The 27,999-nt window shown below is 44.4% G+C and overlaps 1 protein-coding gene and 1 pseudogene across 1 annotated transcript; one reads left to right on the forward strand and one right to left on the reverse strand.

Annotated features, from left to right (window-relative positions):
* Positions 1-228: 228 nt before the first annotated feature.
* On the reverse strand, positions 229-27,977 carry LOC123735919 (uncharacterized). The gene is made up of 18 exons (XM_082978275.1): positions 27,666-27,977; positions 13,338-13,504; positions 11,454-13,236; positions 11,197-11,370; positions 10,944-11,117; positions 10,502-10,675; positions 9,996-10,042; positions 9,298-9,859; positions 7,573-8,048; positions 7,021-7,058; positions 6,561-6,625; positions 6,214-6,428; positions 5,769-6,025; positions 5,020-5,154; positions 4,755-4,887; positions 4,624-4,653; positions 2,492-2,775; positions 229-1,974 (listed from the first exon to the last, which is right to left on the reverse strand). Exons 1-17 carry the CDS (start codon positions 27,914-27,916, stop codon positions 2,651-2,653), a joined length of 4,806 nt encoding a protein of 1,601 aa, XP_082834401.1. The 5' UTR covers positions 27,917-27,977; the 3' UTR covers positions 229-1,974; positions 2,492-2,650.
* Positions 20,876-22,630, forward strand: LOC145881464 (general transcription factor II-I repeat domain-containing protein 2 pseudogene; annotated as a pseudogene).
* Positions 27,978-27,999: the final 22 nt, after the last annotated feature.

The raw sequence follows: 27,999 nt of genomic DNA on the forward strand, positions 1-27,999 counted from the left end.
ATAGGAGTGTTGATCTAGGATCAGGTCTGTTTCCTAGTGAATACACCCCATGGTGTTGAATAGGAGGGTTGATCTAGGATCAGTTCTCCCCGGTCCAAATGATTCAGATTATAATTCTCATCCACTGTTACGAACCGGCTCATAGTCCATAACAAAGAGGGAGACAACGTGGAGATATAGAAAAACATGTATTAAATAAAGTCAACTATATACAAGTTATAATGGGGTATGTAGTCAGTAGTGGAAGGGAGTGGATGTGTTCACAGATGGTGATATTGAGGGCTGTTGAAAGGTGCCAAAACAAATGAACAAATGAAATGCCAAAACCAAAAACAACAGTGTGTCTGGGTGGAGAGAGTCTCCTCAATGAATGGGGGAAAGGTGTATTTATCCCTGGGAGAGTCGTCACACACACACAATGTTTTTTCTCCATAACGTTTGTACACTGTTACTACCCATTCTACTGTTAGGTTGGTACCCCAACACTGTTACTATCCATTCTACCATTAGGTTGGTACCCCAACACTGATACTATCCATTCTACCATTAGGTTGGTACTCCAACACTGTTACTATCCATTCTACCATTAGGTTGGTACTCCAACACTGTTGATCTGAAGCAGTGAACAAAGACAGGGGTCCAGCTCCCCAAGAAGGTTGATCATCCTGGAACTTGACTCAGTTCCTTTTCTCAACACCATGTCGATGAGGTCACGTGCCTTCTCTGCCCTCTCAGCTATCCCCTTTAGTGAGTCCATTTCCTCACTTCCTTCAGACAGAGTGAGTTGTAATCCCATAAAGAATCTAAGGAAGGTCTTTGGTCAAGATGTCAACATGGTGGTGTGTATCTTTGACTAGCCTGACTATCAGCCTCCCCATCTGTATAGGACAAGAGATCATTCCAGTTCATTCCCTTAATTGTGTTTTCAAAATCATGTTGTGGAAATTCTTTCACACAGAGACACTCAAAGTCAATCTGAAATGAATCATTGTTTATTGTCAGCGAGCTGGAGAGGTTCCAACCAATCAGGATCTCTCCCTGGTCAGACCCAACTCAATGTACCATAGTACACATGTCAATCAGGATCTCTCCCTGGTCAGACCCAACTCAATGTACCATAGTACACATGTCAATCAGGATCTCTCCCTGGTCAGACCCAACTCAATGTACCATAGTACACATGTCAATCAGCATCTCTCCCTGGTCAGACCCAACTCAATGTACCATAGAACACATGTCAATCAGGAACTCTCCCTGGTCAGACCCAACTCAATGTACCATAGTACACATGTCAATCAGGATCTCTCCCTGGTCAGACCCAACTCAATGTACCATAGTACACATGTCAATCAGGATCTCTCCCTGGTCAGACCCAGCAGTTGTCTTATAAACGGCTTTTCACAGACAAGTTATATTTGCATGATTTAGCATAATTCATGAATCATTACCGTTTGTTTCATTCATGTGACCGACCAGTACTGGTTCATAACATTTAACAGACCATATCTCAGATATCTCATTTTCAAAACAACATCTGGACTTACTGCCAAATTACAGCTACTGATAGTGAGGATTTGTACAGTCAGCCACTCGATGAACACACAAATTAGTTTATAGAACAGCACATGAATAAAACACAGACATTTGTTAAAAGAATAGCACAAACATAAACATTTCCCTTACAATCATTTAAGTGTCTTTGTCCACAGACTAGGAGACAGGCCTCAGCATCTTCAGATTAGGTGAAGAAGTGTCTTTGTCCACAGACTAGGAGACAGGCCTCAGCATCTTCAGATTAGGTGAAGAAGTGTCTTTGTCCACAGACTAGGAAGACAGGCCTCAGCATCTTCAGATTAGGTGAAGAAGTGTCTTTGTCCACAGACTAGGAGACAGGCCTCAGCATCTTCAGATTAGGTGAAGAAGTGTCTTTGTCCACAGACTAGGAGACAGGCCTCAGCATCTTCAGATTAGGTGCTACAAAACAGAGGATGGAGGAGAAGGGAAGAGAGAGATCAGAAAGTATGGAGAAGAATGAGGAGTGAGATACACCTGAGATAATAATGTGATGATGGTCCTATGATACACCTGAGATAGTGATGTGATGATGGTCCTATGATACACCTGAGATAATGATGTGATGATGGTCCTATGATACACCTGAGATAATGATGTGATGATGATCCTATGATACACCTGAGATAATGATGTGATGATGATCCTATGATACACCTGAGATAATGATGTGATGATGGTCCTATGATACACCTGAGATAATGATGTGATGATGGTCCTATGATACACCTGAGATAATGATGTGATGATGGTCCTATGATAGAACTATAATAAGAGACATTTATTACAGACAGCAACACAAAAACATTCTTCCAGTCTGAAAAATACTTTCTCTTTGATCTGGGTAGCTATGTTTTTATTTGACCTATATTTAATCATTCCATATATTCAAGGGAGGGAGAAAAGAAAACGGTCTTACCTAGATTCACTCAAGTGCTTAACAAGATGGTGTTCATGTTCAATGAGAGCTTTGAGACAAGCTCCCGTCACTTCTGGTCCTTTAGGGAGGACTGATCTCAGTAGTTCTCTCATTCGGTCCTGTTCTGTTGTTTCAGCTTTAATTCTGGAGTATACTTCATCACCAATCATGCCCTTTGACCGCAGAACATCTGCTATTGGCATTGGTGTTTTTGACTCCCTGAATGAATATAGCCCTGTGATTCTGAAGAAACTCCTCAGCAGGAATCCCAATGAGTATTAATGCTGAAGGGGGATCAATTAAATGAATATGGCTTTAGGGTGAACAGCAGCTGTTGCTACAGCTTGCAGTCTCTCCAGTTATCATTCCCCTGATAGTCATTTATTGAATAGAGCTGACTCCAGGGTTGTGGTCAATTCCAATTGAAGTCAGTCAATAAAAAATAAACAAAATTACTATTCGGTTTATTGAGAAGTCATTGAAAGTAGATGCCCTTTTCCAGTTATTGAATTGGAATTTCAGTTCACTTCCTGAATTGACTGACTTATTTGGAATTGACACCTACCCTGGCTGACACGATTGTCTATTCTACATAACATACAGAGCCTTGCAAAAGTGTTCATACCCCTTGGATTTCTCTATTGTGTTACATAGTGGGATTAAAATTGATTTAGTTGTAATGTTTTGTCATCAATCTACTGAAAATACTCTGTAATGTCAAAGTGGACATGTTCCCCATACATACAATATCTGGAAGTATTGCATTTCAAGCACAGATTCAACTATATACAAAGACCAGGGATGTTTTTGAAAGCCTCATGAAGAAGGGCAGTGATTGGTAGATGGGTAACAATAACAAAATCAGACATTTAATAATTATGCTGTGGATTACATATTAAACCACCCAGACACATCAAAGATATTCGTCCTTCTGAACTGAGCTGCAGGACAGGAAGGAAACTGCTCAGGGACGTCACCATCAGGACACTGGTGAATTTAAAACAGTTCCAGAGTTCAACGTCTGTGATGGGAGAAAACTGAGGATGGATCAACAACATTGTAGTGACTCCATAATAACGACTTAAATGACAGAGTGAAAAGAAGAATACAAATATACAGAATAAAAATATTCCAAAACATGCATCTTATATGCAACAAGGTACTAAAGTAATACTGTTAAAAACATCTACAAAGGAAGACACTTTTTGGCCTAAATGCAAAGCCTCATGTTTGGGGCAAATCCAACACATCACTGAGTAACTGCCTCCTTATTTTCAAGCATGTTGGTGGCTGCATCATAGTATGGGTATGTTTGTCATCAGCAAATACTGGGGAGTTTTTCAGGATAAAAAATAAATGGAATGGAGCTAAGAATAGGCAAAATCCTAGAGGAAAACCAAGACACTGGGAGAGGAATTCACCTTTCAACAGAACAATAACCTACATAACAAGGCCAAATCTACACTTGAGCTGCTTACCAAGAAGACATTGAATGTTCCTGAGTGGCCAAGTTACAGTTCTGACTTAAATCTGCTTGTAAATCTATGGAAAGACTTAAATGGCTGTCTAGCCATGATCTCCAACATCTTGACAGAGCTTGAAGAATTATGAAAATAATAATGGGCTAATATTGTACAATCCAGGTGTGGAAAGCCCTTAGAGACTCACCCAGAAAGACTCCCAGCTGTAATCGCTGCCAAAGGTGTTTCTAAGTATTGACTCGGGGGGCTGAATACTTATGGAACGACTATTTTAGGCATTTCATTTCTATCAATCTAAATATATATATTCTTTGACATTAGAGTATTTTGTGTAGATTGTCGTCAAGAAATGACAATGAAATCCCTTTTAATCCCACTGTTAAACAAAATGTGACGCAGATAAGGCTCTGTATTTCTGTCTGAATGTTTTATATCATTACACCCCACTGAACATGACTCATGAAGACCTTCATCACCCCACTGAACATGACTCATGAAGACCTTCATCACCCCACTGAACATGACTCATGAAGACCTTCATCACCCCACTGAACATGACTCATGAAGACCTTCAGTGTCCTTCATCACAACTTGAAGAGATGTTAGCTCTGTAACCCGTTTTATAAACCTCATCCACAAAAACAAGCTTACATGTTGGATGAGAGTCTTTGCTGTATACATCTGAAAGACAAACAATAGAAAATATCATAAAACATTTTAAAAGCATCTGTTAGAAAAGGACATTGATGATTGACATACTGTTTATGTCTAGTATTTCTTACCTTTTGATACCACTGATTTCCATACTGTCCTCTCATCTTCCCCGATTAATTCCATCTCAATGTCAACCCCTGTGTTTCTCATAATCATCTGACAACAGCTTGGTGTGGTGTCTGCAGGTAACAGCTGAATCTTCTGTAGGAGGCCATATGGTGCAACGATTGAGACAACAGACAAGAGATAGAAAGAAATAGTGAAATAGAATGACATTCCAGTTATTCATATACAATATGACAGATTCATGTCCTCAGCCTGCTAAAACTGCACCTCTGGATTGATGGAAGTGGAGTGGGGATTCTTGAATGCAAACAAACTGTTCAGCTTTAAGGGCCCGTTTGGACTTGACAGGACGAATTCTGAAAATCCTTTGGACACCTGATCTTTCTCCCGTTCCTGAACAGCCTACAAAATGAGCAATGTAGTAGTCAGTCAGAACAATGTAGTCTCGTAATTCACACAACATGCAATCCATTTTTGTCAACAAAAAAATGTGTAGACTATTGTTCTACTATCCCAATTTTACCAGGATAATATTTTAAAGGTGTACCAGGTAAGTTGACTGAGAAGAGATTCTCTTTTACAGCAACAACCTGGGGAAAAGTTACAGGGAAGAGGAGAGGGGATAAATGAGCCAATTGGAAGCTGGGGATGATTAGGTAGCCATGATAGTATGAGGGCCAAATTGGGAGTTGAGCCAGGACACCGGGTTAACACCCCTACTCTTATGATAAGTGCCATGGGATCTTTAGTGACCATGGAGAGGACACCCATTTAACATCCCATCTGAAAGACAGCACCCTACACAGGGCAATGTCCCCATCACTGCCCAGGGGCATTGGGTTCTCCTTCGACCAGAGGGAGGAGTGCTGTCTACTGGCTCTTCAAATGAATGAGACAAAAATAGATTTCTCACAGAGCTGCATGTTGTCTTTGTAATCTAGAGATTTTCAACAAACTATCAGCTTTCCTTCAGTAAGTTTCAACATACTGTTGTCACTTCAGTGAAAGTGCCTCACCTCTTTCTGACTGGAGTTTCTGAGGAGCAGGTACAGCCTTGAAATGACTGTTGACCTTTTTACTGCCATATAGAGGACCACGTCACAGTGGACATCTATGTTCAAAGACAGTAATCTCAGTATAACAGAGATAAGTGAGAACTTGGGATGGAGAATTTTAGCATGGAATCTGGTAACCTCATGCACTTCCTCTAAAGACACTCCATGTTCCTCTACATGAAGAATCTTCATCTCATTCCTCAGGGACGGGTTGGTCCCTGATCAACACAATAAAAAGGAGACAGAAAGACAAATATTGTATTATTAATCCAACTAAAACACAAAGAATATGCAGTACCAGATCACAGTAAACTCAAACTCCCAGAATAGTTCATTCATTCATTCAGGAAGTGAAACTCAGTTACATGAAAATGTCTTTCTGAATACTATTTCTATATGGTTTTACCTAAACAGACAAAGTGTGGCAGATGAACTTCCTCCAGTTCACCTAACTCCATAGTGATGTCCAGCAATGGACCACCTTGTGTGTACTGCATGTCTTTCAGAAGGTGACTGTAGGGTTCCCAGTTCCTGAAGTGATACTTCAGAATGACATCTCTCTCACACAGCCAGCGGAGCCCAGACACTGTGCACTCATAACTCCCTTTGGGTGTCCTGTGTCTGAGGGCAACAACAAGATATGGTAGAGAGGGTCAATGGTCAAATGGAGATGTTGGATTAGAAGACTACTCCCAAAGGTAATGGGGAAATACTCTAGCAAGTGGAATGAAATGTTAAAAGTAGTTATTTTACCTGAACATTGTCACTCCCTGGACAGTGGAAGTCAAGGGTTCAATCTGAAGCCAGTGTGTGGAGTCCTGAACAAGGACAAGCATGTCAGTAATACATATGGGGCCTGTTTCCTGGACACAGATTGAGTCTAGTGCTGGACTAAAAAGCATGCTCAATGGAAGTTTCAATAGAAAGTTCTTTAAGGTCCAAGACTAGACTTAATCTGTGTCTGGGTAACTGGCCCATTAACGAGAAGTAACTAATCAAATGTATTTATTCAACGTTACATGGAATGCTGGGGATTTATCAATGAAACTGTCTAATGACAAAATATGACAACAGGTAAAATCCTGCATGACTACAAGCAGAACACAGGACTGTCTATATCCCAGTAAGAATGGTTGGTCAGTACACACCTGGCTTTGAGACTGTGCCTGACTCCTACAGTTATGTAAAAGTAACAATTGACATTATGACTTACCTCAACATGGTCACAAGTCTTACAGCTCTGAGGAATCCCTGAAGTCAAAAGTAGTTGTTACTTAAAATGGACAATCTCATGGAATAATGAATTAATAATTATTCATTAGACTTTTAATAAAAATGAATATATAAGTGAGCAACAGTCTCAGAATGTACACTCATTAGCATATCATAATCTGACATTAGCATTATATTAATTAATGTTTGTGGAAGCAGGAAACAACATCGTTCTGGTCCATGTTTTGTAGATGTTGGGGTCTGATTTCTGGTAGATCCTATGATGAGAGCTTAAAGGTAGAGTCAGCTAAATGATGATGTACGAGCAGCACCACAGATATTGTGATGAGCAAGATGCCTGACTTCTCTCTCTCTCACAGTCACACACAGTATCTGCCCATGTGCAAGGGTTCTCTTCACTCTCTTACAGAGTGGTAGTCACGGGATTGAAATTGACCCACAATGCTGTTTACTTTGTGCATCTACGTCATATTGCTGACTCTACCTTTAAGCTTGTTTTGACCAAATAGAAAACAATTATCAGTTAACTCACATTTCTCAGGTCCAGGCCTGATCCAACTCTCTCCACCATGGTATCTGGTGTTCTCAGGTCCAGGCTTGATCCAACTCCCTCCACCATGGTGTCTGGTGTTCTCAGGTCCAGGCTTGATCCAACTCTCTCCACCATGGTCTCTGGTGTCCTCAGGTCCAGGCTTGATACAACTCTCTCTACCATGGTCTCTGGTGTTCTCAGGTCCAGGCTTGATCCAACTCTCTCCACCATGGTCTCTGGTGTCCTCAGGTCCAGGCTTGATACAACTCTCTCCACCATGGTCTCTGGTGTTCTCAGGTCCAGGCTTGATCCAACTCTCTCCACCATGGTCTCTGGTGTTCTCAGGTCCAGGCTTGATACAACTCTCTCCACCATGGTCTCTGGTGTTCTCAGGTCCAGGCTTGATACAACTCTCTCCACCATGGTCTCTGGTGTTCTCAGGTCCAGGCTTGATACAACTCTCTCCACCATGGTCTCTGGTGTTGGTAAAGCAGAAGGATAGACTGTGATTAAACTAAATACAACTTATAAAGGCTTTATATAGCATGCATACAGTCTTCATAAGACATACAACAAGTTTATAAGGGGTGAGAGAACAACTCCCTATGTAGGGCGCATTGCCTAAATGTGACATAACCCACTATGTCAACTTTCATATAGGCAATACCGACAGGTGACATTGCATATCTTGAGGAAAGCCCTTAGAGGTGTGAAGTCACCAGGTATCATGAGTTACATACCCCCAGGTAGTGATTAGAGAGAGAATGACATTACAGAGAGGCTGTTCTATTTAACAGGTTCTGATGCCCTCTAGTGGTTAGAGAGAGAATGACATTACAGAGAGGCTGTTCTATTTAACAGGTTCTGATGCCCTCTAGTGGTTAGAGAGAGAATGACATTACAGAGAGGCTGTTCTATTTACCAGGTTCTGATGCCCTCTAGTGGTTAGAGAGAGAATGACATTACAGAGAGGCTGTTCTATTCAACAGGTTCTGATGCCCTCTAGTGGTTAGAGAGAGAATGACATTACAGAGAGGCTGTTCTATTTACCAGGTTCTGATGCCCTCTAGTGGTTAGAGAGAGAATGACACTACAGAGAGGTTGTTCTATTTAACAGGTTCTGATGCCCTCTAGTGGTTCGAGAGAGAATGACATTACAGAGAGGACGTTCTATTTAACAGGTTCTGATGCCCTCTAGTGGTTAGGGAGAGAATGACATTACAGAGAGGACGTTCTATTTAACAGGTTCTGATGACCTCTAGTGGTTCGAGAGAGAATTACATTACAGAGAGGAGAGATAACTGGACATCGGTACATCCAACAGAACACATTAAAACACACCACTACGACTAATCTGTCTATAGGTCCAACAGAACACATTAAAACACACCACTACTACTAATCTAACTGTCTGTAGGTCCAACAGAACACATTAAAACACACCACAACTACTAATCTAACTGTCTGTAGGTCCAACAGAACACATTAAAACACACCACTACTACTAATCTAACTGTCTGTAGGTCCAACAGAACACATTAAAACACACCACTACTACTAATCTAACTGTCTGTAGGTCCAACAGAACACATTAAAACACACCACCACTACTAATCTAACTGTCTGTAGGTCCAACAGAACACATTAAAACACAGCACCACTACTAATCTAATTGTAGGAATGATTCCAGAGGAAAACAAATGATAAAACATTGCTATGACTCACCTCTGAATGTCTTGGCCATCTATCTGACACTGGGTCACTGAGGAGGAGTAAAACCTAAACCCAAACCCAGGATAGAGGGGTTCAGTGAATGTGGTGTGTTCTGTGTAAAGGTGTGTCAGTGTACCAGAGGAGGACACACTATAGAAGGACAAAGTACCAGCTGGCCAGTCCAGATACACTCCAACTCTCTTAGAAACAGGACCAGAGATGGATCTCCAGACTCTAGCATGGAAAAATACTTTCAATTCATAACCTCTATCATAGCAGAATAAACTCAAGGACTTCTTATTGGCTCCAATCCTACAGTCATCCTCCTTTCCCTTCCTCTTCAGTCCTCTGTACACCACACCAATGATAGCCTCGGTACCATCCCTCTCCACCTCCCAGTAACAACGAGATCCAGATAAGCCTTCTCTGCAGAGAACTTGGGGATGATAGTCAAATCTGTCTGGATGGTCTTCATAATGCTGATTCTCTTTCACCCATGTCACCTTCCTGTTCCCCTCAGACAGTATCAGGTTTGGGTTTACTGTATTTGGGTCCAGGGTGAGATGACAGGCATCTGTAGACAAAAGGAGAGTTTAATCAAACCACATCTTCATATAAAATGTTGTTTTGTAGGAACAGAACAAGTATTGATTAGTTACTATGTTACTATAGTTCTGAATATGTAGTTAATTAGGATTGAAGAGACTTACACTTCCTCAGCCCTGATTTCAGTCTGCACTCTCCACCATGATCCACACTGTAGGAGAAACAGGTTATTGACTGACAAAGACCTAATAAAGCAGTCAACATTTAAACCATATTGTTGTGTTCTGGTGCACTATCCAAGTTCATTACTAGAGACATACAGGTATTCTATCCTACCTACTGCATACAGAACGGAGTACAATTCATTACTAGAGACATACAGGTATTCTATCCTACCTACTGCATACAGAACAGAGTACAATTCATTACTAGAGACATACAGGTATTCTATCCTACCTACTGCATACAGAACAGAGTACAATTCCACCAGGATATCAGAGATGCAGAAGAAGAGTATTCATGTGGTGATGATGTATGCTGTGTTGGAGTGCTCAGCCTGCTGAGTAAATTTCCCCTTAATTCTACCATCATGTCCTCATGTTACTGACCCTACTACACTACATATGACACAACCACTGCTCACACTATTAGGACATCTATTCTGACTTACTTCAGCTTCATCAGTTTATATGTGGGATCCACCAGAGCAGCTGAAAGCAGTCCCCCTGCAGAGTCTCCTGGGTGATTGTAGCTCAGGTCAAGCTCTTTCAGGTGGGAGGGGTTGGACCTCAGAGCTGAAGACAGAGCAGCACAGCCCTCCTCTGTGACCAGACAGCCAGACAGCCTACAGAGAGACACACAACAGCTGTCTAGGTTGGTGTACTGGTGTCAATCATCTTGTAGGACACCCATACATTTGTCCATGACACAAACATTGTCATGAAACATCAGATTTTCAGAGTATTTGTTTTACTAAGCTCAGTTCAGTACAGACCTGACTGAAACAGCTGTACTTACCCCAGTGTGTGTAGTTTACAGTCTGGATCCTCCAGTCCAGCAGACAGCAGTGTAACTCAGCTCAGTAAAGACCTGACTGAAACAGCTGTACTTACCCCAGTGTGTGTAGTTTACAGTCTGGATCCTCCAGTCCAGCAGACAGCAGTGTAACTCCTGAGTCCTGCAGGTCATTGTCTCTCAGCTCCAGTTGTTTCAGTTGTGAGTTGGGTGAACTCAGGACTGAGGCCAGATGTGAACAGCAACCCTCTGTCAGACCACACTGACCTAGACTAGAGGGTAGAAGAGCACATGATTAACACATGTTTAAAACATCCACATAATAACTCATACTGAAGATATTTAACTCACACTAGTGTCTGTATGTTGCGGAGTGGACTGGTTAGTCCAACACAGAGCAGCTCCACTCCTCTGTCTCCCAGGTCATTGTTGCTGAGGTCCAGTTCTCTCAGGGGGGAGTTTGGTGTCTGCAGAGCTGAGGTCAGAGTCTCACAGGATTCATATGTGAGTTTACAGCGATCCAAGCTAGAGAGAGTAGATAATCTGTTAGATATACAAATCCTTCATTATAATGATACTGTAAACATCAACTCAATAACATAACTTACAGTGCTCTTTTGCAGGTTTTCACTACCGGCAGCAACCTCTGATAACCTTCCTTTGTTGTGTTGTATGTCTTCAGGTCAAACTCCTCCAGCACCTCCTCTGACATCAGTAACAGGTAGGCCAGGGCTGAACATTGGTCAGGTTTTAGTCTTGTTTCTGAAAGAGTTCCTGATCGCAGGGAGGTCTGCATGTCTTCAACTAGAGAGTTAGAACCAAGTTCATTCAGACAGTGGAACAAGTTGATGATCCTTTCTGGTGAAGATTCCCTTTTGATCTTGTCTGAAAGGTACCTGACTGTTCTGTTAACTGTTTCCTCATTGGTCTGTGTTGTACTTCCTGTCTGTGTTAGATTCTGATTGGACTCCAGTGAGAGACCCAGAAGGAAGCGGAGGAACAGGTCCAGGTGTCCATTCTCACTCTTCAAGGCCTGGTCCACTGCTCTCCTGTGTAAGTCAGACAACTGTATTGACTGCTTCTCTTCATCACTAGTGGGGGAGAAAACATTTTCCTTCTTGTCCAGACATGATTCTAAAGCATGCACTGCTGCTAGAAACTCCTGAATGCTCAGATGCACAAAGCTGTAGACCTTGTCTTGGTACAGCCCAGATTCTTCTTTAAAGATCTCTGTACACAATGCTGAGTACACTGATGCCTCTGTGACATCAAGGCCACACTCTCTCAGGTCCTCCTCATAGAAGATCAGGTTGCCCTTCTGCAGCTGTTGGAAAGCCAGCTTTCCCAGTTTCAGGATCATCTCTTTGTCTGACTGAGACAGTTCCTTTGGGTTTGTCTCTGTTGCTTTGTTGTACTTCTTATTCTTCACAATGATTTGGATGAGAATGAAGTGTGAGTACATCTGGGTCAGAGTTTTGGGGACTTCATCCTTCTCTGCCTCTTTCAGTATCATCTCAAGGACAGTGGCTGATATCCAACAGAAGACTGGCATGTGGCACATGATGTGGAGGCTCCTTGATGTCTTCATGTGTTTGATGATTTCATTGGCCAGATTCTGATCTGGGATTATCTTCCTGAAATACTCCTCCTTCTGTGGATCATTGAACCCTCGTACCTCTGTCAGCTGGTCAATACACTCAGGAGGGATCTGATTGGCTGCTGCAGGCCTCGAAGTTATCCAGAGGAGAGCAGAGGGAAGCAGATTCCCCTCGGTGAGGTTTGTCAGCAGCACATCCACTGAGGTTGGCTGTGTGACATCACAGCACTTCTCATTGTTTTTGAAGTCTAGAGGAAGTCGACACTCATCCAGACCATCAAAAATGAAAACAGTTTTGGTTTCACCATCTTCAATGCTGTCAATCTCTTTCAGCTCTGGGAAGTAGTGGGAAAGAAGTTGCATCAGACTGTATTGGTCCTTTTTCAGGTTCAGATCACGGAAAGGAAGAGGAAACATGAAATGAACGTCCTGATTTGCTTTTCCCTCTGCCCAGTCAAGGAGGACCTTCTGCACAGAGACTGTTTTTCCAACACCAGCGATTCCTTTTGTCAGCACAGTTCTGATAGGTTTGTCTTGTCCAGGTAAAGGCTTGAAGATGTCATTGCATTTGATTGGTGTCTCTTGTGTGGTTTGTTTCTTGGATGCCATCTCTATCTGTCTAACCTCATGTTCATTATTGAGCCCTCCACTTCCACCCTCTGTGATGTAGAGCTCTGTGTAGATGTCCTTGAACAGACTTTGGTTTCCATGGTGTCCAATTCCTTCAGATACGTGTTGATACTTATGTTTCAGTTTAGCCTTAATGTCTTGTTGGACTGTCAGCAGAGTTTGACCTGTAGGAAAACAATGAGAGTTGGGACTCATAACTTTGTGTGTGTGTTTTATATAGGCCTTTGTACTGTTCTTTGTAATATTGTATGAAATACAGTCTTACTTCTTCTGTCCAGAAGGTTGTGTGTGATCTTTAATGCATCTTCACTGTCCAAACTCTCCACTTCCTTATTGTCATCTGGTAATGGTTCCTGGCTGAAAGCAGGTGGCTGATCACTCTTCATTGATAGCAGGCTGGTTGTAGGTAACTCTGCTTTGGGCTTCTGGACACTGAACAAAACAGGGAGACAGATCACCTCATCAATATCTCATCAACTTCATTTTAACAACTGTATAATGGACCTTCTACTGTATAATTACTGATGTTTCTTTTTAAATGAATCCACAATTGGGAAAACAGCAGCACTGAGTGGTATCTACTCTGTCTTTTATAAAGCTAGCCATCTTCAGTTAGCTAGCCATCTTCAGTTAGCTAGCCATTTTCAGTTAGCTAGCCATCTTCAGTTAGCTATCCAGCTTCAGTTAGCTATCCAGCTTCAGTTAGCTATCCAGCTTCCTGTTAGCTATCCATCTTCAGTTAGCTAGCCATCTTCAGTTAGCTAGCCATCTTCAGTTAGCTAGCCATCTTCAGTTAGCTAGCCAGCTTCAGTTAGCTAGCCATCTTCAGTTAGCTATCCATCTTCAGTTAGCTAGCCATCTTCAGTTAGCTAGCCAGCTTCAGTTAGCTAGCCATCTTCAGTTAGCTATCCATCTTCAGTTAGCTAGCCATCTTCAGTTAGCTATCCATCTTCAGTTAGCTAGCCAGCTTCAGTTAGCTTCACATTCCAGGTCCGGCTTCATCCATACTATGATGGTGTATACTCCCGCTGCTAAGTGTAGTAGTCTTATAACTGTGTGTTGCACATGGCTAGTCGAACCCCAAACTCTTCATTTAGGCCGGTTAACTCAGAGCTAAGTCCACTTATCCTGAATGAAGTGTCTGAGCCACTAGTTGAGGACCAATGAAATCAGATACCCTTCCTCTCACACAGATTTGGTCATCCTCCCCTTCATTTGAGGAAGATAACCGATTTAAAGATTGCAGAGCTATATGATTAATACATTGACATGATTGGTTGAAGGTAGGTGGGGGCGGGAGGTACTGTATAAACACAAACTCACTTCCTTGAAAACAGCTCTGCACTGCTCCTCGAAGAACAGGAAGTATGAACGCCCTGACTTCTGCAGAGGCCGTATCACCGTAAAATGCTGCACGGCAAATGCAGACGTCAGATTGACCATGCAGAGCCTTTATTTTTGTATTTAACCTTTATTTAACTAGGCAAGTCAGGCAAGTCAGCGGTGTTGCAATCTACTGCAGAGATAGCCTGCAGAGTTCTGTCTTACTATCCAGGTCTGTACCCAAACAATTCGAGTTCCTACTTTTAAAAATCCACCTTTCCAGAAACAAGTCTCTCACTGTTGCCGCTTGCTATAGACCACCCTCTGCCCCCAGCTGTGCTCTGGACACCATATGTGAACTGATTGCCCCCCATCTATCTTCAGAGCTCGTGCTGCTAGGTGACCAAACTGGGACATGCTTAACACCCCGGCCATCCTACAATCTAAGCTTGATGCCCTCAATCTCACACAAATTATCAATGAACCTACCAGTTGCAACCCCAAATCTGTAAACACGGGCACCCTCATAGATATCATCCTAAACAACTTGCCCTCCAAATACACCTCTGCTGTTTTCAACCAAGATCTCAGCGATCACTGCCTTATTGCCTGCATCGGTAATGGGTCTGCGGTCAATGGCCATGCTTTCCACCTGGCTACCGCTACCCCGGCCAACTGCACTGCACCCCCCCACAGCAACTCGCCCAAGCCTCCCCCATTTCTCCTTCACCCAAATCCAGATAGCTGATGTTCTGAATGAGCTGCAAAATCTGGACCCCTACAAATCAGCCGAGCTAGACAATCTGGACCCTCTCTAAAACTATCTGCCGAAATTGTTGCAACCCCTATTACTAGCCTGTTCAACCTCTCTTTCAAATCATCTGAGATTCCCAAAGATTGGAAAGCTTCCGCGAACATTGCCCTCTTCAAAGGGGGTGACACTCTAGACCCAAACTGCTACAGACCTATATCTATCCTATCCTACCCTGCCTTTCTAACGTCTTCGAAAGCCAAGTTAACAAACAGATTACCAACCATTTCGAACACCACTATACCTTCTCCGCTATGCAATCTGGTTTCAGAGCTGGTCATGGGTGCACCTCAGCCACGCTCAAGGTCCTAAACGATATCATAACCGCCATCGATAAGAGACATTACTGTGCAGCCGTATTCATCGACCTGGCCAAGGCTTTCGACTCTGTCAATCACCACATTCTTATCGGCAGACTCAACAGCCTTGGTTTCTCAAATGACTGCCTCGCCTGGCTCACCAACTACTTCTCTGATAGAGTTCAATGTGTCAAATCGGAGGGCCTGTTGTCCGGACCTCTGGCAATCTCTATGGGGGTGCCACAGGGTTTAATTCTCGGGCCAACTCTCTTCTCTGTATACATCAATGATGTCGCTCTTGCTGCTGGTGATTCCCTGATCCACCTCTACGCAGACGACACCATTCTATATACTTCTGGCCCTTCCTTGGACACTGTGTTAACCTGTTAGGGCTAGGGGGCAGTATTTACACGGCCGGATAAAAAACGTACCCGATTTAATCTGGTTATTACTACTGCCCAGAAACTAGAATATGCATATAATTATTGGCTTTGGATAGAAAACACCCTAAAGTTTCTAAAACTGTTTGAATGGTGTCTGTGAGTATAACAGAACTCATATGGCAGGCAAAAACCTGAGAAGATTCCTTACAGGAAGTGGCCTGTCTGACAAGTTCTTGTTCTTCTTGACTCTCTTTATTGAAAACTGAGGATCTTTGCTGTAACGTGACACTTCCTACGGCTCCCATAGGCTCTCAGAACCCGGGAAAAAGCTGAATGATGTAATTCCAGCCCCTGGCTGAAAAACATTAGCGCCTTTGGTAAGTGGTCTATCAGAGGACAATCAGACTGAGGCGCGTGCACGAGGCGACCCCATGTTTTTATTTTCTCTCTCTTTGTACTAAAACACAGATTCCCGGTCGGAATATTATCGCTTTTTTACGAGAAAAATGGCATAAAAATTGATTTTAAACAGCGGTTGACATGCTTCGAAGTACGGTAATGGAATATTTAGATTTTTTTTGTCACGAAACGCGTCGGGCGCGTCACCCTTCTTTACCCTTTCGGATAGTGTCTTGAACGCACGAACAAAACGCCGCTATTTGGATATAACTATGGATTATTTTGAACCAAACCAACATTTGTTATTGAAGTAGAAGTCCTGGGAGTGCATTCTGACGAAGAACAGCAAAGGTAATAACATTTTTCTTATAGTAAATCTGACTTTGGTGAGGGCTAAACTTGGTGGGTGTCTCAATAGCTAGCCCTGTGATGCCGGGCTATCTACTTAGAATATTGCAAAATGTGCTTTCACCGAAAAGCTATTTTAAAATCGGACATAGCGAGTGCATAGAGGAGTTCTGTATCTATAATTCTTAAAATAATTGTTATGTTTTTTGTGAACGTTTATCGTGAGTAATTTAGTAAATTCACCAGAAGTTTGCGGGGGGTATGCTAGTTCTGAACATCACATGCTAATGTAAAAAGCTGGTTTTTGATATAAATATGAACTTGATTGAACAAAACATGCATGTATTGTATAACATAATGTCCTAAGATTGTCATCTGATGAAGATCATCAAAAGTTAGTGCTGCATTTAGCTGTGGTTTGGGTTTATGTGACATTATATGCTAGCTTGAAAAATGGGTGTCTGATTATTTCTGGCTGGGTACTCTGCTGACATAATCTAATGTTTTGCTTTCGTTGTAAAGCCTTTTTGAAATCGGACAGTGTGGTTAGATTAACGAGAGTCTTGTCTTTGAAATGGTGTAAAATAGTCATATGTTTGAGAAATTGAAGTAATAGCATTTCTAAGGTATTTGAATAACGTGCCACGGGATTCCACTGGCTGTTACGTAGGTGGGACGAAATCGTCGCACTGGCCCTAGAGAAGTTAACAAACCTCCAGACGAGCTTCAATGTCATACAACTCTCCTTCCGTGGCCTCCAACTGCTCTTAAATGCAAGTAAAACTAAATGCATGCTCTTCAACCAATCGCTGCCCGCACCTGCCCGCCCATCCAGCATCAGTACTCTGGACGGTTCTGACTTAGAATATGTGGACAACTACAAATACCTAGGTGTCTGGTTAGACTGTAAACTCTCCTTCCAGACTCACATTAAGCATCTCCAATCCAAAATTAAATCTAGAATCGGCTTCCTATTTCACAACAAAGCATCCTTCACTCATGCTGCCAAACATACCCTCGTAAAACTGAACATCCTACCGATCCTCGACTTCGGCGATGTCATTTACAAAATAGCCTCCAACACTCTACTCAACAAATTGGATACAGTCTATCACAGTGCCATCCGTTTTGTCACCAAAGACCCATATACTACCCACCATGGTCGGAACTAGAAGCACAAGCATTTCGCTACACTTGCATTAACACCTGCTAACCATGTGTATGTGACAAATAAATTTGATTTGATTTGATTTTACCATTGCGACCTGTACGCTCTCGTTGGCTGGCCCTCGCTTCATACTCGTCGCCAAACCCACTGGCTCCAGGTCATCTACAAGTCTTTGCTAGGTAAAGCCCCGCCTTATCTCAGCTCACTGGTCACCATAGCAGCACCCACCCGTAGCACGCGCTCCAGCAAGTATATCTCACTGGTCACCCTCAAAGCCAATTCCTCCTTTGGCAGCCTTTCCTTCCAGTTCTCTGCTGCCAATGACTGGAACGAACTGCAAAGATCACTGAAGCTGGAGACATATCTCCCTCACTAGCTTTAATAAGCACCAGCTGTCAGAGCAGCTCACAGATCACTGCACCTGTACATAGCCCATCTGTAAATAGCCCATCCAACTACCTCATCCCCATACTGTATTTATTTATTTATCTTGCTCCTTTTGCACCCCAGTATCTCTACTTGCACATTCATCTTCTGCAAACTACCATTCCAGTGTTTAATTGCTATATTGTAATTACTTCGCCACCATGGCCTATTTATTGCCTTAACCCCGTTATCCTATCTCTTTTGCACACTGTATATAGCCTTTTTCTACTGTATTATTGACTGTATGTTTGTTTATTCCATGTGTAACTCTGTGTTGTTGTATGTGTCGATCTGCTTTGCATTGTCTTGGCCAGGTCGCCGTTGTAAATGAGAACTTGTTCTCAACTTGCCTACCTGGTTAAATAAAGGTGAAATAAAAAATAAATAAAAAAATAACAAATTCTTATTTATAATGACAGCCTACCAAAACCTTCTATGGATGATATGTCTACAGCCACAATGCAACAAGCTGTTAAACAGATTGGTGTGCTTATGAATGCAAAGCATCCGAAGTCGGTATTAACGCTAAGTAATAAAATAAAGGAGGAACTTCTAAAAACCTATTTCACAACATAGTCTGCTGAACTTGCAAGATAACTTTTCTTTGATTGTAATTTCGGCACAAATGAAAATGTGTTACTGACTCATGGATTTGATATTTCAGCATTATCTCAACGAAGTGTTCGGTGTTGGACTAGCAATGTGCCTCATTCACGAGCAGTTAAAAGCCTGCTAGAGTGAAAAGGCTCTGCATGGTCAATCCGCAGTCTGCATTGACCAGAAGTCAGGGCATTCATACTTCTTCACTTTGCTGAGTAGAGCAGAGCTGTTGATCAGGAAGTTTAAACCTCCCGCCCCCACCTACCATCAACCAATCATGTCAATGCGGAGCTATACGGAGCCCTCCGCATTTGTTGCAACATTTGGGAGGCGCATGGCATCGCCGTACAAAGCTCAATTTGGCCTCCAAGCCTATGGAGGTTCCACAATTGCTTAACTGATCAAATCAAATGTATTTATAAAGCCCTTCTTACATCAGCTGATATCTCAAAGTGCTGTACAAAAACCCAGCCTAAAACCCCAAACAGCAAGTAATGCAGGTGTAGAAGCCCGGTGGCTAGGAAAAACTCCCTAGAAAGGCCAGAACCTAGGAAGAAACCTAGAGAGGAACCAGGCTGTGAGGGGTGGCCAGTCCTCTTCTGGCTGATCCTCCGAACCGTATACCACATTGCCAGATCAAGCAGAAATTGGCTTTAATAGTGGCAGGCGGGTGAGCAATTTCCACCGTCGTATTATGGATGAAGCCTGACCTGGAATGTGACGCTAACTGAAGCTGGCTAACTGAAGCGGTCTAACTGAAGCGGGCTAACGGAAGCTGGCTAATGGAAGCTGGCTAACTGAAACTGGCTAACTGAAGCTGGCTAGATTTATAAATGCCTGAGTAGATGTAGCTGTAGCTTGCTTCGTAGTGTAACACTTAGGTTAGTTCTGAAGGATTCGTTGCCATAGAGATGTACCTGGCTAAAAGATGAGCCACTCGTGGTACTGGGTATCTCGAGTTGAACTCAGAGCAGTGGCAGGTATTTATGGATGCCAAAAAAAATACAAAACATAAAACCATTCATCTTTCGTCTCTCTGCGTTTCATAATGTTCCTTCAATTCACAAGAGGCTGAATGTATCTCAGAGGAGAAAGCATCTGAGTGAGTGAAACAGCGCCCCCTCTGTCTCTATACATGTAGGACATCTATTCAATTCAATTCAAGGGGCTTTATTGGCATGGGAAACATATGTTTACATTGCCAAAGCAAGTGAAATAGATAATAAACAAAAGTGAAATAATCAATAAAAAATGAACAGTAAACATTACACTCACACGTTTCAAAGGAATAGACATTTTAAATGTCATATTATGGCTATGTACAGTGTTATAACAATGTACAAATGGTTAATGTACAAAAGAGAAAATAAATAAACATGAATATGGGTTGTATTTACAATGGTGTTTGTTCTTCACTGGTTGACCTTTTCTTGTGGCAACAGGTCACAAATATTGCTGCTGTGATGGCACACTGTGGTATTTCACCCAGTAGATATGGAAGTTCATCAAAATTGGATTTGTTTTGGAATTCTTTGTGGGTTTTTGTAATCTGAGGGAAATATGTGTCTCTAATATGGTCATACATTTGGCAGGTTAGGAAGGGCAGCTCAGTTTCCACCTCATTTTGGGGGCAGTGTGCACAAAGCCTGTTTTCACTTGAGAGCCAGGTCTGCCTATTGCAGCCTCTCAATAGCAAGGCCATGCTCACTGAGTCTGTACATAGTCAAAGCTTTTCTTAATTTTGGGTCAGTCGCGGTGGTCAGGTATTCTGCCACTGTGTACTCTGTAGCATTGAAGACAAGGGAAGCCAGAGAGCATCTGGCATTCCTTGACAAAAAAAGTATAAAAAAATTAGCCAATCAGCGTTGAGCTAAACCATGGGTGTCAAACTCTGGCCCGCGGGCCAAATTTGGCCCACGGGGTAATTATATTTGGCCCGCGAGACAATACCAAATTACTACTAGAGCTGGCCCGCCTGTATTATACAGCGCATTCACCGCTAATACTACGAATCCCATAATGCTCTGCTGTTGTTTTCGCGCGCCAATCAGGACAGGACCCAGAAACGCCCTCTCCTCTGTGACAGTAGTCATAGCAACATAGACGCTACAACTGTCAGCGCGCTATCCCTTCCCAAAAATGGCGAAAAGAAAGGCAGAAAACAGGAGCTTTCTGGACAATTGGGAGGCAGAATATCTGTTTACATATGTAAAAGACAAACCTGTTTGTCTTGTTTGTGGAGTCAACGTGGCTGTAAGTAAGGAGTACAACATTAGACGACACTATGAAACGAAACACCATGACAAATACAAGGACCTGGACATGACTCAAAGGAGCCAGAAAGTAGAGGAGATGAAAAGAAGTTTGGTTTCACAACAGAATATGTTCAAAAAAGCCACATCACAAAGTGGGGCTGCTGTAAAGGCTAGTTATATAGTGGCAGCAGAGATCGCAAAATCAGCCCGGCCCTTTAATGAGGGAGAGTTCGTGAAAAAGTGCATGATGAAAGTTTGTGACCTCGTATGCCCAGAGAAAAAGCAAGCATTTTCAAACGTGAGCCTGAGCAGGAACACAGTAGCTGATCGCACATGTGATCTTGCCACCAATCTGTATGACCAGCTGATGGAAAAGGGAAAAGATTTCGTTGCGTTCTCCCTCGCTGTGGATGAGAGCTGCGACGCATCTGATACTGCTCAGCTGTCAGTCTTCATCCGTGGAGTGGACTCAAATCTGTGTGTTACGGAGGAGCTATTGGGATTCAAATCAATGCATGGCACAACCACAGGAAAGGAAATCTTTGAGGAGGTTTCCAAATGTGTAACTGAAATAAAGCTGCCGTGGGATAAACTCGTTGGATTAACGACAGATGGTGTGCCAGCGATGTGCGGTAAAAAGAGTGGACTGGTGGGCATGGTTTGGGAGAAGATGCGGGAAGAGAACTGTGCAGGTGAGCTAACTGTTTACCACTGCATCATACATCAGGAATCACTGTGTGCCAAAGCCCTAAAGATGGAACATGTTATGACCACAGTAACACAGGTAGTTAACTTTATAAGAGCCAAAGGTCTGAATCACCGCCAGTTAAAAAAAATTCTAGAGGAGTGTGGTTCGGAATACGCAGACGTGCCGTATCACACAGAGGTGAGATGGCTAAGCAGAGGAAAAGTACTGAACAGATGTTTCGAGCTGCGTGAGGAAATATGTCAATTCCTGGAAACCAAAGGGAAGGATACAGCAGAGCTCCGGGAGCAAAAGTTTCTGTGTGAGCTGGCCTTTCTCTGTGACATCTCGAGCCATCTCGATGCGCTGAACCTGCAGCTTCAGGGGCGGGGGCGCATCATCACAGACATGTACGCTGCAGTGAGGGCCTTTAAAACTAAACTGTGCCTGTGGGAGAATCAGATGCTGCAAGGAAACCCTTGCCATTTTCCCTGCTGCCAAACCATAAAAGCGCAGATCTCTACCGCCGTGTTCCCATGCGCACAGTTTGCTGAAAAACTCAGTGTTCTCTCCGCTGAGTTTAGCCGGCGATTTGCCGACTTCGATGTCCAGAAATGTAGGTTTGAACTGCTTAGTAATCCTTTCGCAGTTGATGTGGAAAATGCACCAACCAACATCCAAATGGAGCTGATTGAACTCCAGTGCAACGACACGCTGAAGTCAAAGTATGATGCTGTGGGCGCCGCACAGTTTCCACGGTTCATCCCTGACACAATGCCTCAGCTCCGCACCCAAGCTGCTCAGATGCTCTCCATGTTCGGCAGCACTTATCTATGCGAGTGTAACGGCTGTCTTCTGTAAAAATGGACCAAGGCGCAGCAGGTATGTGAATACTCATCTTTAGTTAAAATAAAGGAGTAGAGCATCCACTTAACAATTCAAACAATATATCAGACAGGAACAGTTTTGCAGGCACACAACACGCAGTGCAAAAACAACTACCCACAAAACCAAGTGACAAACATACTCCTACATATATGACTCCCAATCAGGAACAACGATACCCAGCTGTTCCTGATCAGGAGTCACAAGACCAACACAGAACAATCACACACACAAGACTGCCACGTCCTGACCCCAAAACTACAACAACAGCTCCATCTGCTGGTCAGGACGTGACAGTACCCCCCCCTCAAGGTGCAGACCCCGGAATGCACCTAACAACGAAAAAACACCAACAAACAAAATCCCCAACAAAACCCATAAACAATAACCCCTAAACAATAAGGGAGGGAAGGGAGGGTGGCTGCCGTCAACGACGGCACTGTGCTACACCCTCCCTCCCCAACCCACCTATCCTGGAGGTGGCTCCGGTGCAGGACGTGGACCCTGCTCCACCCTCGGCGTCGCCCACTTCGGTGGAGCCGATAGCTGCGCCAGGCAGACGGACCCCTCGAGCCGGGCCGGAGGACAGGAGGGCCCCTCGGGCTGGGCCGGGGGACAGGAGGGCCCCTCGGGCTGGGCCGGGGGGCAGGAGGGCCCCTCGGGCTGGGCCGGGGGGCAGGAGGGCCCCTCGGGCTGGGCCGGGGAGCAGGAGGGCCCCTCGGGCTGGGCCGGGGAGCAGGAGGGCCCCTCGGGCTGGGCCGGAGAGCAGGAGGGCCCCTCGGGCTGGGCCGGGGGGCATGCGGGCCACTCGGGCTGGGCCGGAAGGCATGCGGGCCACTCGGGCTGGGTCGGAAGGCATGCGGGCCACTCGGGCTGGGCCGGAAGGCATGCGGGCCACTCGGGCTGGGCCGGAAGGCATGCGGGCCACTCGGGCTGGGCCGGAGGGCAGGAGGACCACTCGGGCTGGACCGGAGGGCAGGAGGACCACTCGGGCTGGACCGGAGGGCAGGAGGACCACTCGGGCTGGACCGGAGGGCAGGAGGACCACTCGGGCTGATCCTGACAGGCCGGGCACCCTGGCAGATCAGGGCAGGCGGGCACCTCTGGCAGAACCGGGCAGTCTGGCCACTCTGGCAGAACAGGGCAGTCCGGCCACTCTGGCAGAACAGGGCAGTCCGGCCACTCTGGCAGAACAGGGCAGTCCGGCCACTCTGGCAGAACAGGGCAGTCCGGCCACTCTGGCAGAACAGGGCAGTCCGGCCACTCTGGCAGAACAGGGCAGTCCGGCCACTCTGGCAGAACAGGGCAGTCCGGCCACTCTGGCAGAACAGGGCAGTCCGGCCACTCCGGCAGAACAGGGCAGTCCGGCCACTCCGGCAGAACAGGGCAGTCCGGCCACTCCGGCAGAACAGGGCAGTCCGGCCACTCCGGCAGAACAGGGCAGTCCGGCCACTCCGGCAGTTCAGGGCAGTCCGGCCACTCCGGCAGTTCAGGGCAGTCCGGCCACTCCGGCAGTTCAGGGCAGTCCGGCCACTCCGGCAGTTCAGGGCAGTCCGGCCACTCCGGCAGTTCAGCGCAGTCCGGCCACTCCGGCGACTGTTGACTGGCGGGCAGCTCCGACGACTGTTGACTGGCGGGCAGCTCCGACGACTGTTGACTGGCGGGCAGCTCCGACAACTGTTGACTGGCGGGCAGCTCCGACGACTGTTGACTGGCGGGCAGCTCCGACGACTGTTGACTGGCGGGCAGCTCCGACGACTGTTGACTGGCGGGCAGCTCCGACGACTGTTGACTGGCGGGCAACTCTGACGACTGTTGACTGGCGGGCAACTCTGGTGACTGTTGACTGGCGGGCAGCTCTGGTGACTGTTGACTGGCGGGCAGCTCTGGTGACTGTTGACTGGCGGGCAGCTCTGATCACGACTGTTGACTCCTGATGCGTGGGGCAGGTATTGGACGTACCAGCCTGGAGACACGCACCTCCATGCTAGTGCGTCTGGCGGGAAACACCGGACCGAAAGGGCGCACTGGCGGTCTTGAGCGCAGGGTTGGCATCACCCGTTCCGGCTCGATGCCTACTTCGCCCTGACACATGCGGGGCGCTGGTACCTTGCCTACCGGCCTGAAAATCCCAGGCCTCACCACAGCCCCAACCCCAAAGCACGGGACCTGTCCAGTCTGCCCTACAAGGGTACGGGGAGCTGGCCTGGGGCTGTAATCTCGCCCCGCCAAATAGCCCTTGTGCCCCCCCCTAAAAAATTCTTGGGGCTGCCTCCAACATTCCTCCCTCACTTGCCTCTCTCCTCTTCTCCGCTGCATGGTCCTTTGGTGGTGGGTAGTTCTGTAACGGCTGTCTTCTGTAAAAATGGACCAAGGCGCAGCAGGTATGTGAATACTCATCTTTAGTTAAAATAAAGGAGTAGAGCATCCACTTAACAATTCAAACAATATATCAGACAGGAACAGTTTTGCAGGCACACAACACGCAGTGCAAAAACAACTACCCACAAAACCAAGTGACAAACATACTCCTACATATATGACTCCCAATCAGGAACAACGATCCCCAGCTGTTCCTGATCAGGAGTCACAAGACCAACACAGAACAATCACACACACAAGACTGCCACGTCCTGACCCCAAAACTACAACAACAGCTCCATCTGCTGGTCAGGACGTGACAGCGAGCAACTTTTCTCCTCGATGAAGATGACCAAAACAACTCACAGGAGACGTCTGACTGATGAACACCTTCGCTCGATACTGAGGATTTCTTCAGCTCAGAGCCTGAGCCCAGACATTGATGAACTAGCATCCAAGAAGAGATGCCAGGTATCTGGCTTGGGCACATCAGATTAGATCAGTGTGCAATAATTAACGTTTTCTTTGTGCACTTTTTCTTGCTACAAGGCATGGGCTTGAATGGTTGATTGATTTATTATCATTTTATTTGTAAAATTATTAGCCAGTGGAAAAAGTTTATTTTGGTATTTAAATCAGAAGGCTGCAAATAGAAAAGAGGCATACGATTTTTATTTAAATTTTATTTATTTAATAAATGAATGCCATTGATGTGTTTTTTCATTTGAAATTCGATTTTGCATGTCTCCACTATTAAATTATATATTGTATGGTAATAAGCGATGCTTGTTCCATATTCAATGTTAAAGCAAAACTTGTTTGGGTCCATATTAAAAGGTTAATTTGTTCAATGTTGGCCCGCAACTTTGTTCAGGTTTTACATTTTGGCCCACTGGGTATTTGAGTTTGACACCCCTGAGCTAAACTGAGTGAGCTTAACTGTGAATGGTCCTGGCTCACAAAAAAACAGTGTCAAGGGAAGCCAGTTTGGATTTGGCTTCACTCCTATCAAATCCCATTGAGAGCATATTTCATTGACAGAAGAACTTTAATTGTTGCACCTCGTTGTGGCTTGCTTGCCAGCTAGGTAAATCTTGCCCTTTCCTAAATTAGCCATGGATGGAGATAGGGATTTGGACTTGTGGTTTTACTTAAATCTCCGTAATGGCTAATGATTATAACGGCGATTCTGATCCAACCATTCATTCATTAAAGTGGGTACTGTGTGACAGAGTGATAGACTGTTTTGTCAACATGAAAGACAGGAGGATGGCATTTGTGTTTCTTTACAAGTAGGGTGAGTCAACATTATCTTTCTACTTCCACACACACAGCCACATCATATTTAGCTTATGTTGATTGGACTAAATTATTTTTGGTTGAACTGGTGTTGGAACAGTGGAAGCAGCTCCTGTTTTCTTTGTGACTTGCTGTAACTCTCTGTGGTTCTAAATCAATAGTTGTTCAGTGGTCAGAAAATGTCAGAAACATTACCTTGACCATGCTGTAGGTCATGTACCTGTTTGTTACATGCAATATGCTTTGTGGACTTCACTGGACAGAGGTTTCTATCCGGTTTTGTGATAAAACAAAGGTGTGGTTGAATTTTTTCTGCCACAGTGTCTTATTGTCTCAGCCTTTAGTCCTATATATCACTGTGTCTTATTGTCTAGGCCTTTAGTCCTATATATCACTGTGTCTTATTGTCTAGGCCTTTAGTCCTATATATCACAGTGTCTTATTGTCTAGGCCTTTAGTCCTATATATCACTGTTTCTTATTGTCTCAGGCTTTAGTCCTATATATCACAGTGTCTTATTGTCTCAGCCTTTAGTCCTATATATCACTGTGTCTTATTGTCTCAGGCTTTAGTCCTATATATCACTGTGTCTTATTGTCTAGACCTTTAGTCCTATATATCACTGTGTCTTAATGTGTAGGCGTTTAGTCCTATATATCACAGTGTCTTATTGTCTCAGCCTTTAGTCCTATATATCACGGTGTCTTATTGTCTAGGCCTTTAGTCCTGTATATCACTGTGTCTTATTGTCTCAGCCTTTAGTCCTATATATCACAGTGTCTTATTGTCTAGGCCTTTAGTCCTATATATCACAGTGTCTTATTGTCTCAGCTTTTAGTCCTATATATCACAGTGTCTTATTGTCTAGGCCTTTAGTCCTATATATCACTGTGTCTTATTGTCTCAGCCTTTAGTCCTATATATCACTGTGTCTTATTGTCTCAGCCTTTAGTCCTATATATCACAGTGTCTTATTGTCTAGACCTTTAGTCCTATATATCACTGTGTCAAGGCATATGAATTAACAGGTTATAGAGCACACAATGAAATGATCACAACACATGGGTTTTAATATGGCTGCCTCCCCCAGTGATTTTACCCACGCACCGCTACTGATTCAGAGTTGACCACATTTGACTCTCTGACTCCTCATATCTGATGAACAGTGATTTGTTGACACCGGAGGGAGAAGAGCATCCGGCAGCGTGTGCAACGATGTCCGAGAGGGAAAGAAAACTGTGTTTGTTGTTTGTAGTAACATCTTTGTTGTTGTAACATCCCAAACGGATGGTTTCACCGTTAAGGAATCTAGCTTTAAGAGAACTGTATATATTTACAATTAATCGCTTACCTCTTAGAACTGGTGTCTTGAGTCATTTTAGAGGCAGTGGTCCCCTCCTCTCTCTCCCCAGAGAGACTCATTTTAGAGGCAGTGGTCTCCTCCTCTCTCTCCCCAGAGAGACTCGTTTTAGAGGCAGTGGCCTCCTCCTCTCTCTCCCCAGAGAGAGTCATTTTAGAGGCAGTGGTCCCCTCCTCTCTCTCCCCAGAGAGACTCATTTTAGAGGCAGTGGTCTCCTCCTCTCTCTCCCCAGAGAGACTCATTTTAGATGTAAGTCACAGCTCACTCAGCTACAATAAGAAATAACAGAACAGTCAATATTTCTGAACATTGAAGAACCAATAAC

The sequence above is a fragment of the Salmo salar genome, chromosome 08 (genome assembly GCF_965601325.2).
Source record: "Salmo salar chromosome 08, fSalSal1, whole genome shotgun sequence".
NCBI classification, from domain to species: domain Eukaryota; kingdom Metazoa; phylum Chordata; class Actinopteri; order Salmoniformes; family Salmonidae; genus Salmo; species Salmo salar.